The sequence below is a fragment of the Choloepus didactylus genome, chromosome 7 (assembly GCF_015220235.1).
Source record: "Choloepus didactylus isolate mChoDid1 chromosome 7, mChoDid1.pri, whole genome shotgun sequence".
Lineage (NCBI taxonomy): Eukaryota > Metazoa > Chordata > Mammalia > Pilosa > Megalonychidae > Choloepus > Choloepus didactylus.
Genome location: NC_051313.1, coordinates 122492336 through 122507800, shown reverse-complemented (window position 1 = coordinate 122507800; position 15465 = coordinate 122492336). Strand labels below are relative to the sequence as shown.

General features: G+C 36.7%; 2 protein-coding genes across 2 annotated transcripts; both read right to left on the bottom strand.

Annotated features, from left to right (window-relative positions):
- Positions 1–2360: 2360 nt before the first annotated feature.
- Positions 2361–3314, bottom strand: LOC119540290 (olfactory receptor 12D3). The gene has a single exon (XM_037844404.1). The coding sequence runs from the start codon at positions 3312–3314 to the stop codon at positions 2361–2363; it is 954 nt and encodes a 317-aa protein (XP_037700332.1).
- Positions 3315–10276: 6962 nt separating this feature from the next.
- On the bottom strand, positions 10277–11227 carry LOC119540737 (olfactory receptor 5V1-like). The gene has a single exon (XM_037844702.1). It carries the CDS (start codon positions 11225–11227, stop codon positions 10277–10279), a length of 951 nt encoding a protein of 316 aa, XP_037700630.1.
- Positions 11228–15465: the final 4238 nt, after the last annotated feature.

Below are 15465 nucleotides of genomic sequence, written 5' to 3'. Positions count from 1 at the left end.
CTTTAGGCCATAATCAATAATCAACATTTCATTCCTCTGCCAACCATTCTAAATTCCCTTAACCCTTGACAACACTTCTGCTTGTCTGGGTATTTTATCTGAGTGAGCTGAGGTCTGTGGTTGTTATTTCTTCTATTCTTTGTTAAAAGACAGCATGGAAACACCAAGAGATGCCCTCAATGGATCCTCTGAGTTCTAAACATACTGTTCCTGGGCCCTCTTCTGTAGCAGGAAGTCATTTCTCATGATGATCAAAGTCAGTTATTGGTACCATCATAGTAGCCCTTTTCTTTGCCTACTATTCTACCATGTGAAGAATCCAAAAGTCCTGGTACCAGTCATAGCTTTTGGTTTGGCACAAAGTACCCAAGTGATGATGAGATGTAATGAGATTAGAGGCCATGTGTATTTCCACCCCTTGGTTGTACCTTCTCTTACACCTATCAGAAATAGAGCATCAAACAACATCTGTTCATAACATGTGCCAGTAGCTGGGTGGTACAAAATAGAACCTGTGGCTTATGATTATGACAATAAATCAAACACTCTATAAGTCATCAGAAAATGGTGCTGACCAAAGCACTGTGGGAAGGAGTCCAATATAATCAACTTGCTACCAAGGGGCTCATTTGTCTCCTTGAAAAAGAGTTCCATGTTGATTGCAAGGATTGCTCTCTACTGCTTGTAGGTCATATACTCAGCAGCTCAAGTAGTTAGATAAATCTTAATGAGAGAAAGGCTATGTACTTGTACCTACGTACAGCTTCCTTCTCTGCCACTATAGCTACTCCAATCATAAGCCATGGTGCAAATACTCAGGTGGTCAAGGATAGAAGCTAGCTGACATCTACTAGAGGAATTATTCTGTTTATGTGATTGTTTAGTGCCTCTTCTGGAGTGGATACTCTCTGGTGGGCATTAATATGCAAAACAAATATTCACGTTTTATGTCTATCCCTGTATATCCATTTTCTTGCCTCTTCCCCAGATCTCCTTGTCTCTTCTCTTGCAATATTGCTCCTTTCAAACCCATGAACAACCAGCCAAGATATTTTCTACTGCTCATGTATCTATGTAAACACTTACCTTGGGCCATTTCTCTCTATATACAAATGATGACCATATGCTTTATTTCATTGCCCAATGGAGATATTTCCCCTCACCACTATTTTCAGGGACTCCCCTAATTGGGGAACCAGCCTATCTATTAACTAGGTCAAGGTATTTTCCTCCTCTGTCAACTGGACATCCTTGTCAGGTGATGCAAACAGTTGTCATATCTGAAGTAATTGACATGGGGGTCTGGGCAACTTGTTCATGTACTTATTTTGCTCTCTGAACATGTTATGGCCAGACTCCAAACTTCCTTATATGATGTACTGCTTCTTTACTCATACAAACTCATGACTTCGTGGGTCTAAGAGCACCTGTTTGTGATGAGAAGTTCCTTCACATGGTCCCTTGATGTCCCATGATCAGATGCTCACATCCCACCAAGGCCCAGTAGCCTGGCAGGAACTGTTTTAATAATCATGTATGGTCCTATGCTACAGATGACACAGAGTCGTTTTAGAACCCCAAAGGGTCTGTGTTGCAACTCTCCTTTGGGGGCTTTTTGGAAAGTCCTCATGGCATTTCTATCTACCACAAATAACCACTAGGACCATGGGATCTTCTAGAACATACAGCTCCAAGAAACGGGGCCATGTGCACCAGCACCTGAACCTGCTGAAAATCTCTGTGTTATTCTGGGCCCTCTCAATGTTGTTAGGCTTCTAAATATTCAATAAATGAACCTGAGAAGTAATCTCAAATATGACTTACGCTGCCTCCAAAACCCAAAAAGGCTTACCAAGGATGGTGCATCTTACTTAGTGATAGGAATTATAAAATTCAATAATTTATTTTTTTCACTGAAGGGGATGGACAACATAACCCAGACAACTGGACCTCTAAAATCCTAATACTGAAAGCCTATGAATCTTTGAGAGTGTATCTTGCAGTATCTGGAGCACATGTTTCTCACCATAGCGTCTCACCACTTCCTCCTCAACAGGTCACTTAACATGATGTTATCAATGTAGTAAACCAGTGCTATTTTCTGCATAATTTCCAGATGATCAAGATCCCTTTGGGCTATTTTGTGACAGAGAGGCAGGAATTAATATAGCCCTGAGACAAGACTGTGAACATGTTCTTTTGTTCATCTCAAGTGAATACAAAGAACTTCTTATCCTCCTTATTAATAAGTATTGAAAATCATGCAATCACCAGATCAGTAACCATAGCTGCTAAGTAGACCCACTTATTACAGACTAAGGGATGAAAGTCTTCATGAAAATCACTATGTCTCATTAGTCCTAGTGGTGTTGCTGGCAGGTTTTAAACAAAAACTTCCTCGAAAAGATTTTATTCAGGGCCAACATCACTTCTTTATTCCTAAGGGTGTATATCAGTGGATTCAGCACTGGGGTGACTGCACTGTATATGATGGCCACCATCCGGTCCTCAAACATGGAGGAAGCTGAGGCAGGATGAATGTATGTGAAGCCCACAGGCCCATAGAAGAGACATACAACCATGAAATGGGAGGCACAAGTGGACAGAGCCTTGTGGAGTATTCTGCAGGACCAGTTCTTGAATAGAAGGAAACTGATAATGTAAAAGTATGAGAGGAGGGTCAGAAAGAAAGCTCCCATGGATATGCTGCCTGTGACAATGGAAAGAAGCCATTGATTGAGTAGTGTGTTACTACAGGCCAGTTCCAAGAGAGGCTTGACATCGCAGAAGAAGTGATTGAGTTTCTGAGAGCCACAGAAGTTCAGGTGAGCAGTCATGACCGAATGCATCAGAGCATAAAGGAAGCTGGTGAGCCAGGCCACAGCTGCCAACAGTATACACACCTGGGGATTCATGAAGACAGTGTAGCGAAGGGGATAGCAGATGGCGACAAAACGGTCAAAAGCCATAACTGCAAGTAGGATGGCCTCTGTGCTTCCCAGGAAGTGGAAGAAGTGTAGCTGAGTGATACAGCCTAAGAAAGATATGGTCTTGCGAGTAGAGAGGAGGTTTATGAGCACCTTGGGCAGTGTCACTGAAGAATAGCAAATATCCAGACAAGAAAGATTCCCCAGAAAAAAATACATAGGGGAGTGGAGCTTTGGCTCCAAGATAACAATCACTAATATAGCTGCATTTCCAACCAAGTTTATCAGGTAAATGATAAAGAAAATCACAAAGAAGACAGGCTGCAGCTCCTGAACACGGGTCAGGCCAAGTAAAAGAAACTCATTCATTCTAGTGACATTCTCCATTGCTTTTGGGGAGCAAATATAACAGTGATGATGCATTAATTTTTCTGAACTTTAAATTTCACACTGTGGGGGTGTTGTCAGGAGGCAACGCAGAACATAAGAACAAAACAACAGTTGCAGCAAAGATGGGAGCAGGGGACTCAAAGCTTAGTTGGCCAAGAGTGGGGGTTAAGTGAAGCAAATTCACCATTTGGATGAACCTACAGGTGAGCTACAACGTGAAGAAGGGTTAGGAATGGTAGAGATAAATTTACTTACAACAAAATTAAGGAAGATTAACAACCTGATAAATTTTGAACAAGTAAAATGATATTAAACTAATAGGATCATCATATTGTAAATATATCAGATATTCATAAAGGGCATTTTTTAAAAGAAGAAAAATTAGGAAATGAGTATAACCTTATATTTGGCATTAGAATTAGGGGTTAGACAAATTTAAAACATACAAAGGAAATAGTTGTTCAACTTGTGATGCTGGGTTCTGGCAGGTGCACAGGTTTCTCTACTTCTCCCTTCTAGATACTCAAAAGCAGCTGGCAATTACCAAATTACCTTGACAACCTAAACTTTCAGTGAAACTAAGAGATATGAAAAGCAACAATCTTCAAATACTGTTTCAGTAGAGAGAGAAAAAACACCCAGCATAATTAGCATGAGGAATCACAAGATTGACGCACAGTGGTGGGGCCATGGTTGTAGTTGGAAAAAACTCCAAATGGGGAACGATCCTAACCATAGGAGAACTTCGAAAGCACCAAAAATTTTTCAGACACAGAAGGAGAATGCCTCACAGTGAATGTGAATTTCTACCAGGGGGAGGGGAGGGGAAGAATATAAGGCACAGCACAGGCACCAAGACAGATAAAGAGAAAAGGCATAGCAAATTAAGGAACGTAAGAAATGTAAGAACAAAAAAAGCACTGCTATTTGTAAAAGAAATTAATCATCACAAAAGAGGGAACCCTTGATCTGAGGAATTAGAAAGACTACCCATGCACCTCAACCCATACATCCATTAATATTCCTCTGCTAATAATTCATCCAGATTATCATAGTCCAATGTAAGTTTCCAATAAAATAGCTTCAAAAGCTGACAGAAATAAAGAAAAAACAGTCAAACCCACAATCGTAATGAGAAGCTTTAACACATTTCTCTCAAGCTGATAGAAGAATCAGCCAAAAAGTCAGTAAATATTTAGGAAATCTGAACAACACAATTTACAAAACTGACATTTTTTATATTTTATATGTGATTAAAATATATAGGACACTGTACCCAACAAGAAAAAAATGTACATTATTTTCAGTGCACATTGATCATTTACAAAATCAAGCATGTGCTGGCTTTTACAAAATTCTTCAAAATCTTCACAAATTGAGCCATTCAAAGAATGTTCTTTGACGAGAATGGAATTAGAAAACAATAATGAAAATATATCTAGAAACCCACAAAATGTTTGAGATTAAGGAATACATACCTAAATAGTTCATGGGTAAAAAGGAGAAATCAAAGAAGACATTAAAAAATATCTTGAACCGAATGATAATTTAGATGAGACATATCAAACCTTTTCGCACACAGCTAAAGAAGTAAACAGAGGGGAAATTGTTAGTCTTAAATTAACGTGTTAGAAAAGAAGAAATGTTGAAAATCAATAGCTGAATAAACATTCATTTCAAGAAGTCTGAATAGATAAATAAATAAATATAACCAGCAACTCAAACTTAAATCTCCTAACTCAACTTAAATTCTATAATGTATCTTTTTAGTCACTCCCTTGCATACACCCTCAAATCCACCCAACAATTTGTGCTTCATGTCCTCACCTGGAAAAACACAAACCACTCTCTACTTATTATTCATTCATTTTTTTATATTTTTATTATTTTTATTTTATTCTATTGTTATTTATTTATTTTTTTAATTTTTATTTTCTGTTATTTATTATTTCCTTTGTTCATTTCTCTTTATCTACCCATATCTTAATGATGCAGTTCTACAGGGCTCAGTCTTATATCCTTTCTCTTTTTTCTCTTTTCTGTTTCCTTTCCTGGGTGATCTCAGTGAATCTAATGGCTTTCCAAACAATCTATTCTCTGATGACTCAAATTCATATTGATATTTGGAACGTCTCCCTTGAATTCTTGAATTTCTAACTGCCTACTAAATGTATACTAAGCATACAAAACTTAAAACCTGATGTTTTGCACAAACCTCATGCATTCTTATCTATCTGATAAATGACAACTCCATCCTCTCAGGTGCTCAAGCCAAAAAACACAAATCGTGCTTTACCCTGCTTATTCTCTCACATCCCATTGGCAAATTTTATTCACTCTAGCCTCAATACACGTGCAGAGACTAACCATTTCTTACTATCTCTTCTACTACTGTTGTCCAAGCCAGCATCATCAATTATTTGAATTATTGGAATGATCTTATTTCTGTTCTTTTCCAGCTAACACTATTCTTAAGAAAGCAGCCAGTATTACTTTGCTAAATGTCAGTTGAATACACCAAGTACTCTAATGGTTCTCATCTTATTCAGAGTAAATATTCAAAGTCAATATACTAGCTTACAAGATCCTATATGATCTGAGGCCTATTTACCCTTTGCATCTACTTCTACTGTATCCCTTGATGACTCAAGCACAATGATCTTTATTTTGTTTCTAGAACTCATTAATAACACTCCATCTCAAGATCTCTGCACCAACTCTCCTCTCTGCCTGGAACACTCTTCCACTTGGCTACATCTTTCAGCTCTTTTCCCTAAGGCCACCTCCTCACTGTTGGACTTTCCTCATTTCACTATATTAAATTACAAACAAAATGAAAATAGTACTCTGCCATCCTTCCCTGTTTTCTTTGTTATTATTGACAGCACCTATTTTAATCTGGTATATTTGGTTTTACTTACATATATTGTCTTTTTCTCCCACTTAAATGTAATCCCCAGATAGGAAAAAAATATTGTCTGCTTTATTCCATACTGCATTCCAAGCACTTACAATGTAAGTCCCTGGCACATTGTATATGCTCTGTATCTATTTACTAACTTAACTAATGGATTGCTATTACATGTTCAATGCTTGTCAACCATGAAAATTACCTTCCTGAAGTCAGATTTGTCATTTTTAAGCACCCCAATATACAGTCTAGTCACAAAATTCCCCTGAATGTGATGCTAAACTTACAGGGGACTCCCTCACTGTTATCATAGTGTTTGGTGGCAGAGAAGGTGAGCAATGTGTATTTGTAGATTCTGTAAATGATTTTAGCCATATAGAGCCAGTTGCTTTAGCAATTCATTTTGGGCATGGACTATTATTCTTCATGATACTAATGATTCTTAACAATCAGTAAGCAGTACTTAAAATTTAAGTAATTATATGATTTGTGATGAAAGACAGAAGCTAGGAGATTCACTCCATGGATATGGGTAGAGAATAAATATTCTAAATGGAATTGTTGAGAGTGGAGAGCAGAAGACTAATCTTAGGAATCATAAATATAATTGAAGGACATTATAAATGGTCCATACATTGAGAATTAGGAATGTATGTGGAACTATATAAGTAAATGCTTTATACTACAGTTCTGAAATGTTTTCTTTCCTTTTTTCTGGATAATAGAACCATGCCTCTTCCACTAAAAAATAATAATACTGCAAAGTAAATGTAATTCTGTAACATTAGATGCAATATAAGATGCTATCTAGTGCTAGAAATGGAGCCTGTCACTTTTATGACTACTGATTTTGGCATGCATTAAAAGCTTATTCCTCCCACTTTCTTCTTCCTTTGATATCTTCTCTGTCTCTCTCTAAAACACACACAGACACACACACGTACACACACACACATAACTAAATGGCATACACATCTACACATTTAATTATAACATGTACCTATACTCAATCACTCAGAGAGCCTATCCTGAAGCAAACAAACAAACAACAACACACACACACACAAAGAAATGTATAAATAAAGAGATTAGGGAATTCAAAACTTTTCTAGGTAACAACTTGTGCCAAGAGTCCACTTGCTGTCCCTGCAATTTCCACAGCCTGCATTCAAAGACATCTCACAGTTACTCTCATTCATACATTTCAATGGCCTCAACCCCTTTCCATCAGAAAACTCTTCCTCTAATTTTGTCATTTTTTTTTTACTCTTAGTCAAATTACCCTGAACTTCCTCTCTCTGTACGTACCTTGGAATGAATATAACCTTTGACTCAAAAAACATACCCCAGAATCAAGAATCAGATGTATTTATTGTCTTCTTGAATGAAATTATCAGAAAGAGAGTTCTGGCTGCTTAGTGAATCTTATATTCACCTTTTTTTTTTTTTACAAACAGCTTCTATATAAGTGTAAGACTGAATCTTAGCAGATCACATCTCTTATTCTGACCAAACAACAAATTGGCTAAATCCTCAATAAACCTCTCCAGTGGTAGCTTGGGCATTAATGTCTTGAGATTTTTCTCTCCAAGGCCTTATTCACTCCATATTTCTCTTCCCATAAATATCAATTTATTTCCCTTCTTTGCTGTGTTTATGAGGCACTGCATTTACTTCTCAGTTATGGGATGCTTATTCCTGAGTTAACAACTTTAGTCAAAAACAAAATAACTACTTAATCATATAATCATGATTTCATATAATCATGATTTCTGACTCCCCTTTAGTCCTAGATTATTGTTTTAACTCAGTCATATTGCTTCTTTCAATTTCAGACTCCTTTCATTGCAGATTTTATGAGATGTGTAAACAATACTACACAATCAATACATAGAGCAGGATTATGGGCTAAATTTCACAGTACCTAATGTATTTCTAAAAGATCAAAGGGCAGGTAGGTCAATTAGAGCAGACTGATATAATAAAGAATTTATAGAGAAAGTTCTTACCTGACTGAACCCTAACTGAAAAGAAGCAATACTAAAGATATTATCATTCACTCTTATTTACCCCTATGACCATCTTTTACCCACTGAAGATAAAATGAGAAATGCACGTGAAATTTAAGGAAAATGATCCATGCTCAAAAATGGTTGGGACATAACTGTGAAAATGTTGGTTGAAGTAGATTAGAAGACAGATTAGCAGGCGGTTTGCCAATATGATGCACACGGAAGTTATCCCCATGGGGGAGCCATTCAAGTGTTTGAAGTAGCAACAGTTCTTTTAGGAAGATTAATCTAGGAAATATGCACAAAATAAATTATAAAGGGAAACTAATGGCAGAAAGGGTAGCTTGGCATAATTGAAGCAGTCTAGTCTTAGGGTAAAGTTTTGGGAAATAGTATTAGTAATAATGGAAATGAAATGATATATATGAGAAACATTTTGAAGAAATGATTGAGTTTATTAAATAATGGTGCAAGTGTGTGTGTGTCCACATACATGTGCATGCACAGGTGTTGAAGGAGTAAAAACTTAAACAGATCTGAGGCAATACAGAAATTGTAGGGGAAAGGGTTGACAGTATGAGGCAGTAGAAGCTTTAAGAAGGGGCATTACTGAGATGGGACACAGACCTCTGAAAAGAGGACACTGCCCCACTGATACTAATATCTTAGAAGTTCAAAAGAGGGTCTTGTATAGCTGGAATCCAGAGTCTTAGGAGAGTACAATGCCTGCCTGGTGCTTCACGCTCTGAAGGTGTATGATAAGGCTTGGACTAGGAGTTTAGGAAAAAGCTTGGAAAGTAGAAACAACTACTACTGTACCCAGTAGTGACTGCCAGTGTCGAAAAGCATTGCTGGGATAATGCTGACAAAACAATGAACAAACAGAAAGGAGCCAGTCTCAGTTTTCCTGCCTTCCTGTCTCTGCCTAGTGCCCTCTGTGGATGGACCTAACAAGGAGTCAGCCAGCAAAGGAGAAATGTAATTTGCAGCATTCCAGCTCCAGCATCAAAAATTCAAGTACAGAAGAATGGGTTTTAAACTGAGTAAATAGTTTAATAAGCAGTACGTGCACACTAGCATGCATATTGGAAAGTAAAGGATCAATAAAATGAGAAGGTTGTAATCTTATAGGCAATACCAATAATAGAAATGGAGAGTCAGCTCATTTTGAAAACAGAAGATGTATTTGAATCGAAACATAATAATTTTGAGGAGAAAATGCTGTAAATATTTGGTTGTAAGACTGGAGAGTGAGAGAGATACTTCCCAATGTGTGCAACATCTACAGTAAGGTGATATTTGAAACATCCGATGGTCAGACTAAGGGCCTGGAATCAGAGAATAAAGTACAGTCAACCAAGGAAACTAAACCATACCAGAGCAGCAGGAAACAGAATGTGGGACAAATGATTTTACTTCTGACTACCCCTATGAAGCACAAATCAACCAAAACATTTTTATTTGGGCAGTCCAAATACAAAAATGTATTGAGAGTATGAAAATGAGAAGAAAGATTTCTAAATTCCTTGGGAGAAATGTTCTAAAGATTTGAAAGTACAGTTAATGTAAGAAGGAAGGTGAGAAAGGAAGAAAACTTTTAGATAAATGTTGCAAGAAATAGAAGCATAAGCCAATGGATAACTTCCTACAGGAAAAGAAAAAATTAAGAACCACCAATTAACTGAAGAATTATATTTCACATGGCTATTAAACACATAACAAAATACATACAATGTAGAGCTAAGCTCATCATATATTCAGTTATGCTCATAAGCTTCAAATTTTTTTTCACTATTTAGAAATCATTTCAAAAATACAGAAATGGTTCAAGAATAAGAAGAGTATAAAGAATATACATATACCATTTACCCAGATTCAACTATGGTTAACATTTTGCTCTGTTGGCTTTATCATTGAGATTAACTTTTAATTCTTAGAGATTTTTAGTAATGTTGTCAAGAAGCAATCAGATACACCAGCAAGACAGATAATTTTCTATTATTGTTTATCCAGTCACAGAAAAATAAAACTTACATTCAAGAGAAATGAAATTTGAAGGCTGCTACTCTTACTCTCACAGTTTTCAGGGCATTTCTGATGTCGTTATTCCTTAAAGTGTAAATAATGGGGTTTAGCATGGGAGTGACAACACTATACAGTACTGAGATCAGCCGGTCTTTTGACAATGAGTAAGATGAGATGGGCCGTACATATGTGAATATAGAGCTGCCATAGTAGAGAAGGACAATGACTAGGTGGGAGGCACAAGTAGAAAAGGCTTTGTGTCTTCCCTCTGAAGAACGGATGCTCAAGATGGTAGAGATAATATAGATGTAGGAAAGTATGATGCCCAGGAAAGGAGCCCATCCAATGAAGACTCCAATAAAGAGTAACACAAACTCATTGACAGAAGTGTCCCCACAAGACAAGATCAACAAAGGGGGGATGTCACAGAAGAAATAATTAATCTGGTTGTTGCCGCAGAAGGGCAGGCGGAATGTCAACACTGTGTGCACCACTGAGTTAAGCAAACCACTAACCCAGCATGAAGCTGCTAACTGGCTATACAGAGCCTTATTCATAATAACTGAATACCTTAAGGGTTTGCAGATTGCAGTGTAACGGTCATATGCCATTGCTGCCAGCAAAAGACACTCTACCCCTACAAAGAAAAGGAATGCAAAAAGTTGAGTCACACAGCCCCCATAGGAAATGCTTTTCTTCTCAGAAAGGAGGTGCACCATCATCTGGGGCACATTGGTGGTGGTGTAGCAGATATCAAGACAGGCTAAATTCCTCAGGAAAAAATACATAGGAATATGTAATCGAGGATCAGCCAAGGTTACCAAAATAATGAAGATATTTCCTCCTAGTGTACAGAGATAGATCATAAGAAATACGCAGAAGAGTAAAAATTGCAAATCTTTTAGGTTGGAGAATCCCAAGACGATGAATTCCAACAGAGCGGTTTGGTTTTCTCTTTCCATGATGTTTCTTCTTGGGACTTGAGAAATAAGCAGCACAAATTATAGTATTCATGTGCTGAGACAGCAATAATCTACAAAACAAAGCATAGCTTTTATAGATAAAATAATCATTGTCTATGTCAGAATAAACAATTCGGCATGTAGAATCCACAGCAAATCATGGTGGCACCCAACAATCATCACACAACATTTACTATGGACACATCTCTTTTAGAACATTAGCAGCGTCTTTAAAGGTAAAGCTAAATATTTAGAAGTCCACATGCAGTTTAATGACAGTTTATGAAGATGGTGGGTGGCAAACCCCTTTCCTCATGTGCCATTGTGCCTTGTAGATGGTTGATGAAGATCACCATCAGACAGTTTGTATAAGAGCCTTGGAGTTATTTGAGCACCACTTTGTGATGGCTTCTTATCCCCCTTTGCATGCTTGGAGACTGCTTTTGTAGTTTTAATATAAAAAACTATATATATATATATATATATATATATATATATATCTTTTAAAGATGATGGAGGAGGAATAAAGGATATGAAAAACAAAGTGATACCATATATGATAGCATATCCTTTGAAAAACTTCATAAAATAAATGGTTTTGGAGGCTAGCTAGCATGTCCTAGAACAGATTCCTAAAATCCCTGGCTCTAAGACTTGGAAGTAAGGAAGATTTCAATGAAGTTGGTCATTAAAATCACTCCCCAGTGGACAGAACACTTAAGAATAGAAAAATTAACATTTTTATGTCCCAGGTTTGGTGAAAAAAAAAATAAAATACTTTGGCTCATTTTAGCCTCAAATAGCCTATACACAACCTATAGTCTTCCTGTTACCTAGGATCAAAATAGGTTTCATCTTGAAGGTCGTTTCTGATCAAAAGGTGGCAGCCATCTAGAGCAGTGTTTAAAGAATTATGTAGGGCTGTATCTTGACTGCAGAATAAAAAGAGCACAGAGATCAGTAGCAATTCCTACAGTGGGTAAGGTAGAGCATAGAACACATAGACATCTTCTTATGTTTCCAAACATCATATAACATCATGATATTCTTTTGCATTTAATATGTTGTGTTCGTCAGAGCAGGTAATTTTAAATTCAAGCCTCTCTCTTTTTAAATGGTGTGGTTGGACTCTGAATAATGGTTATATGGTCAATAAATCTGTGTTTTTTTGACTATCTTTCACTAGTTCTTTACTGTGTCCTTCCCAACTCCTACAAAGTCTCTCTCTGCCCAAGTATCAAGAGCATGGGGCTCAGAACAAATACTCTGAGTCACTATACCTCGCTAATCAATTCTGTCAAAAATTATTCATCAACTTCTAACTAAACTAATACAAAGCAGTGGCTGCAAAGGAAAATAGACAAAACATAATGGTAAATTCAGCCTGACTCAATCCCATTGCTAGATAATCACCTCAATTATCCTTATGAAAATGAGTAAATAGTTACATCTTTTTGTTTATAAACATCAAGTTCATCTATTGTTCATGATTTTCCTCCATTTCCTAAATCACCAGGATACTTAAAGTCCCTAAAGACTAATTTTTCAAGTTGTAGAGTATTCAGAGATGGACAAGTTTAAAAATTAAATCAATAGATAGAAGCTAACATCATCTCTAAATAAGTTTTCTACTTATCTTTTATGGAACCTGGCCAAAGTTCACTGAGAGCTTTTTGTGTATATACTTGCAATAATTTTTCTATACATACTTGTTAAAAATTGAGATGACTATGCACAGCTTTATATCCTGCACCATATTGTGATATTTCTTCTGTCATTAAAATTTTTCTACAATAAGGTTTTTAATGGCTATATAGAGAACCATAACATGGATGTACCAGACTTTATAAAACCCAAGACTTGATGTGGGATTTTTTTCCATTTTTTCTATTATAAATTACCATGATGAACATTTGATTACATAAACATTTCTGAACATCTTTTATTATTTTCTGAAAGTACATTCCTAGAAAGTGTTAATGGATATGAACATGTTTAAACCTTTGATACACTTTTCAAATTGCTATTTTTAAGTATTATATTCTGAATGGATGAAGTTACTATAAAGGAGACAACCTTAGGTGATCAGACACAGTATGATAGAAATGAAAGAGCTCTTCTCATGACAGGAGAATCAGATGTACTGGGTCTTCTCTCCAGTTCTATCACCCACTAGCTGTTCAAACTTGAGACACAGTGTGGATGTTTTCATAGGGTGGTTAGATTAATAGACAAAGGAAATTATTCTATAATAGAGTACTTCCCATTATCAGTGAATTCTCTAGGACTGATATCATTAAACTTATCAGTTGAAAAATCCAAATTAGAGCAGAAATCCTGAGAGATTCTCTTTTCAACGCCTTTACCACCAGTCTCTATCTCTTCCTTGCCACTAAAGTCTAACTAAACAGTGCTAAGCATGGCTGTCTATACAATTAGTGAGAATGTATTGGGTGCCAGGCTTTATGTTTGGGGCTGAAAATTCAATGGTCTATCTTGGGCTATCTCTCATAGAGCTCACAGCATAGAAAGTAGTAAAATCCTAGAATTTCTGGTTTGGAAGAAGTCTTAAAAGTCATCTTGGCCAGCCACTGAAATACCCTCTACAGTTGTTTTGCTAAGTGACAATCCCACCTGAGATTGAACATTTATCAATGTTGGGAGACTCAAGACCTCAAAAGACAATCTATTCCATCTTTAGACAACCCCAAGGGTCAGAAAATTCTTTTTTTCATAGTGCTTTAATCTTTACAACTGGCAAGATGGCTAATCCCAGGCTCCTCGATTTACTAGCTGTGTGAATACTAACAAATTTTACTGTGAGTTGAGACTTCTATTTTGACTCCCTGAAGTCGCATATTCTACCTCTCTAAATCACAGAACACTGTCCCTCAGCTAAAGGTGCCTGGTTTTCATTGTTTCTCACTTATATACTAGTAGTGTAACCACTAACATGTAATAAAACTCCTCCTCCCTAAATGAAAATAACAATATCTCCCTCATAGGTAATTGTGAAGATAAATGATGTAATGCATGAAGTAACTTACACAGTGCATAGTAATAACAAACCATGGTAATTATTATTGTTAATTTCACCTATTTGATCTTAGTTCTGCCCTCTAAAACCACAGGGAAAGTTTGTTCCCTCTTCTACATAAAAGATTGTGCTATGTGCAATCTTGGACTTTCCAAACTAAACCAATCTATTTCCTCACATAATACATACCTATTAATGGTCTTTTATGGCAAAGCATGCCAATAAGTTCTATCATCCAATGGCATTTTTGCCTTTTCACTGTCATGGAGTAAAAGATTTGTCGCTTATTAAAAGAATTCAAAACACCAGCAGAGCAGATGAAACAAATATTTTGGAGGCCCAAACATCTTTCCTGTAGATAAGACATAACACTCTGAAGGAAGCAAAAAAGGACACATTCACTTGAGTGGCCCCAAGCACCCAGCTTGATTGTCTCCCTTGCATGAGCTCAATAATGGCCTTAATTTCTTTAATTCCTAACCATTCCCTACTGTTATCCAAAGAGCATGGTTGAAGAGAATTTAAAATCTAAGAGTTAAGTTCCCAGAAAAAGAAGAAACATACTTGCCTGTTGTAGGAAAGAGAGCATAGGAATAGATGTTAAAATTCAAATTCCCAAGGCCTGGCATGAAGCAGCTTTTATGGACTGCTTAAGTGACAGAGTGATCATCCCTAGGGTTTCTATACTATTTGAAATACTAATGAGACCCAGGGATACCTAGATGTGTGCCAGCACTCTGAGAGTTAGAGAGGTAGGACATGCTGCTTCAGGGAGTTGAGATAGAAAACTCTCAAATGAACTCTCTAATCCTTCATGCTTGTTGATCAAGATCTTACCCATAAAGAGACTGGTTTGGAGGACTTTTCACCCATCTAACATTCCTCTTCCAATCATGTCTCATTTGATAGCACCTCAAACTGCCATTGACCAACAAATTATAGTAATAAATTTCTGTTAATGAGAAAGAAGACAAAAGGTGAATTTTGTTTCAACCAGCATGATGCATTAAAATCACTGGAAAATATTAAATCTAGAAAAGTGGTTGAAGACAAACAATTTCCCCATAAGTTTTAAACATTTTCAAGATCACAAAGGACAAAAGTCCAAAATACTTACCCTTACTCATATATCTAGCCTAATCTTATCTTCAAATCAGATATCTCCTTTGCTTTTTTGGGTAAATATGTATCAATCTTTGCA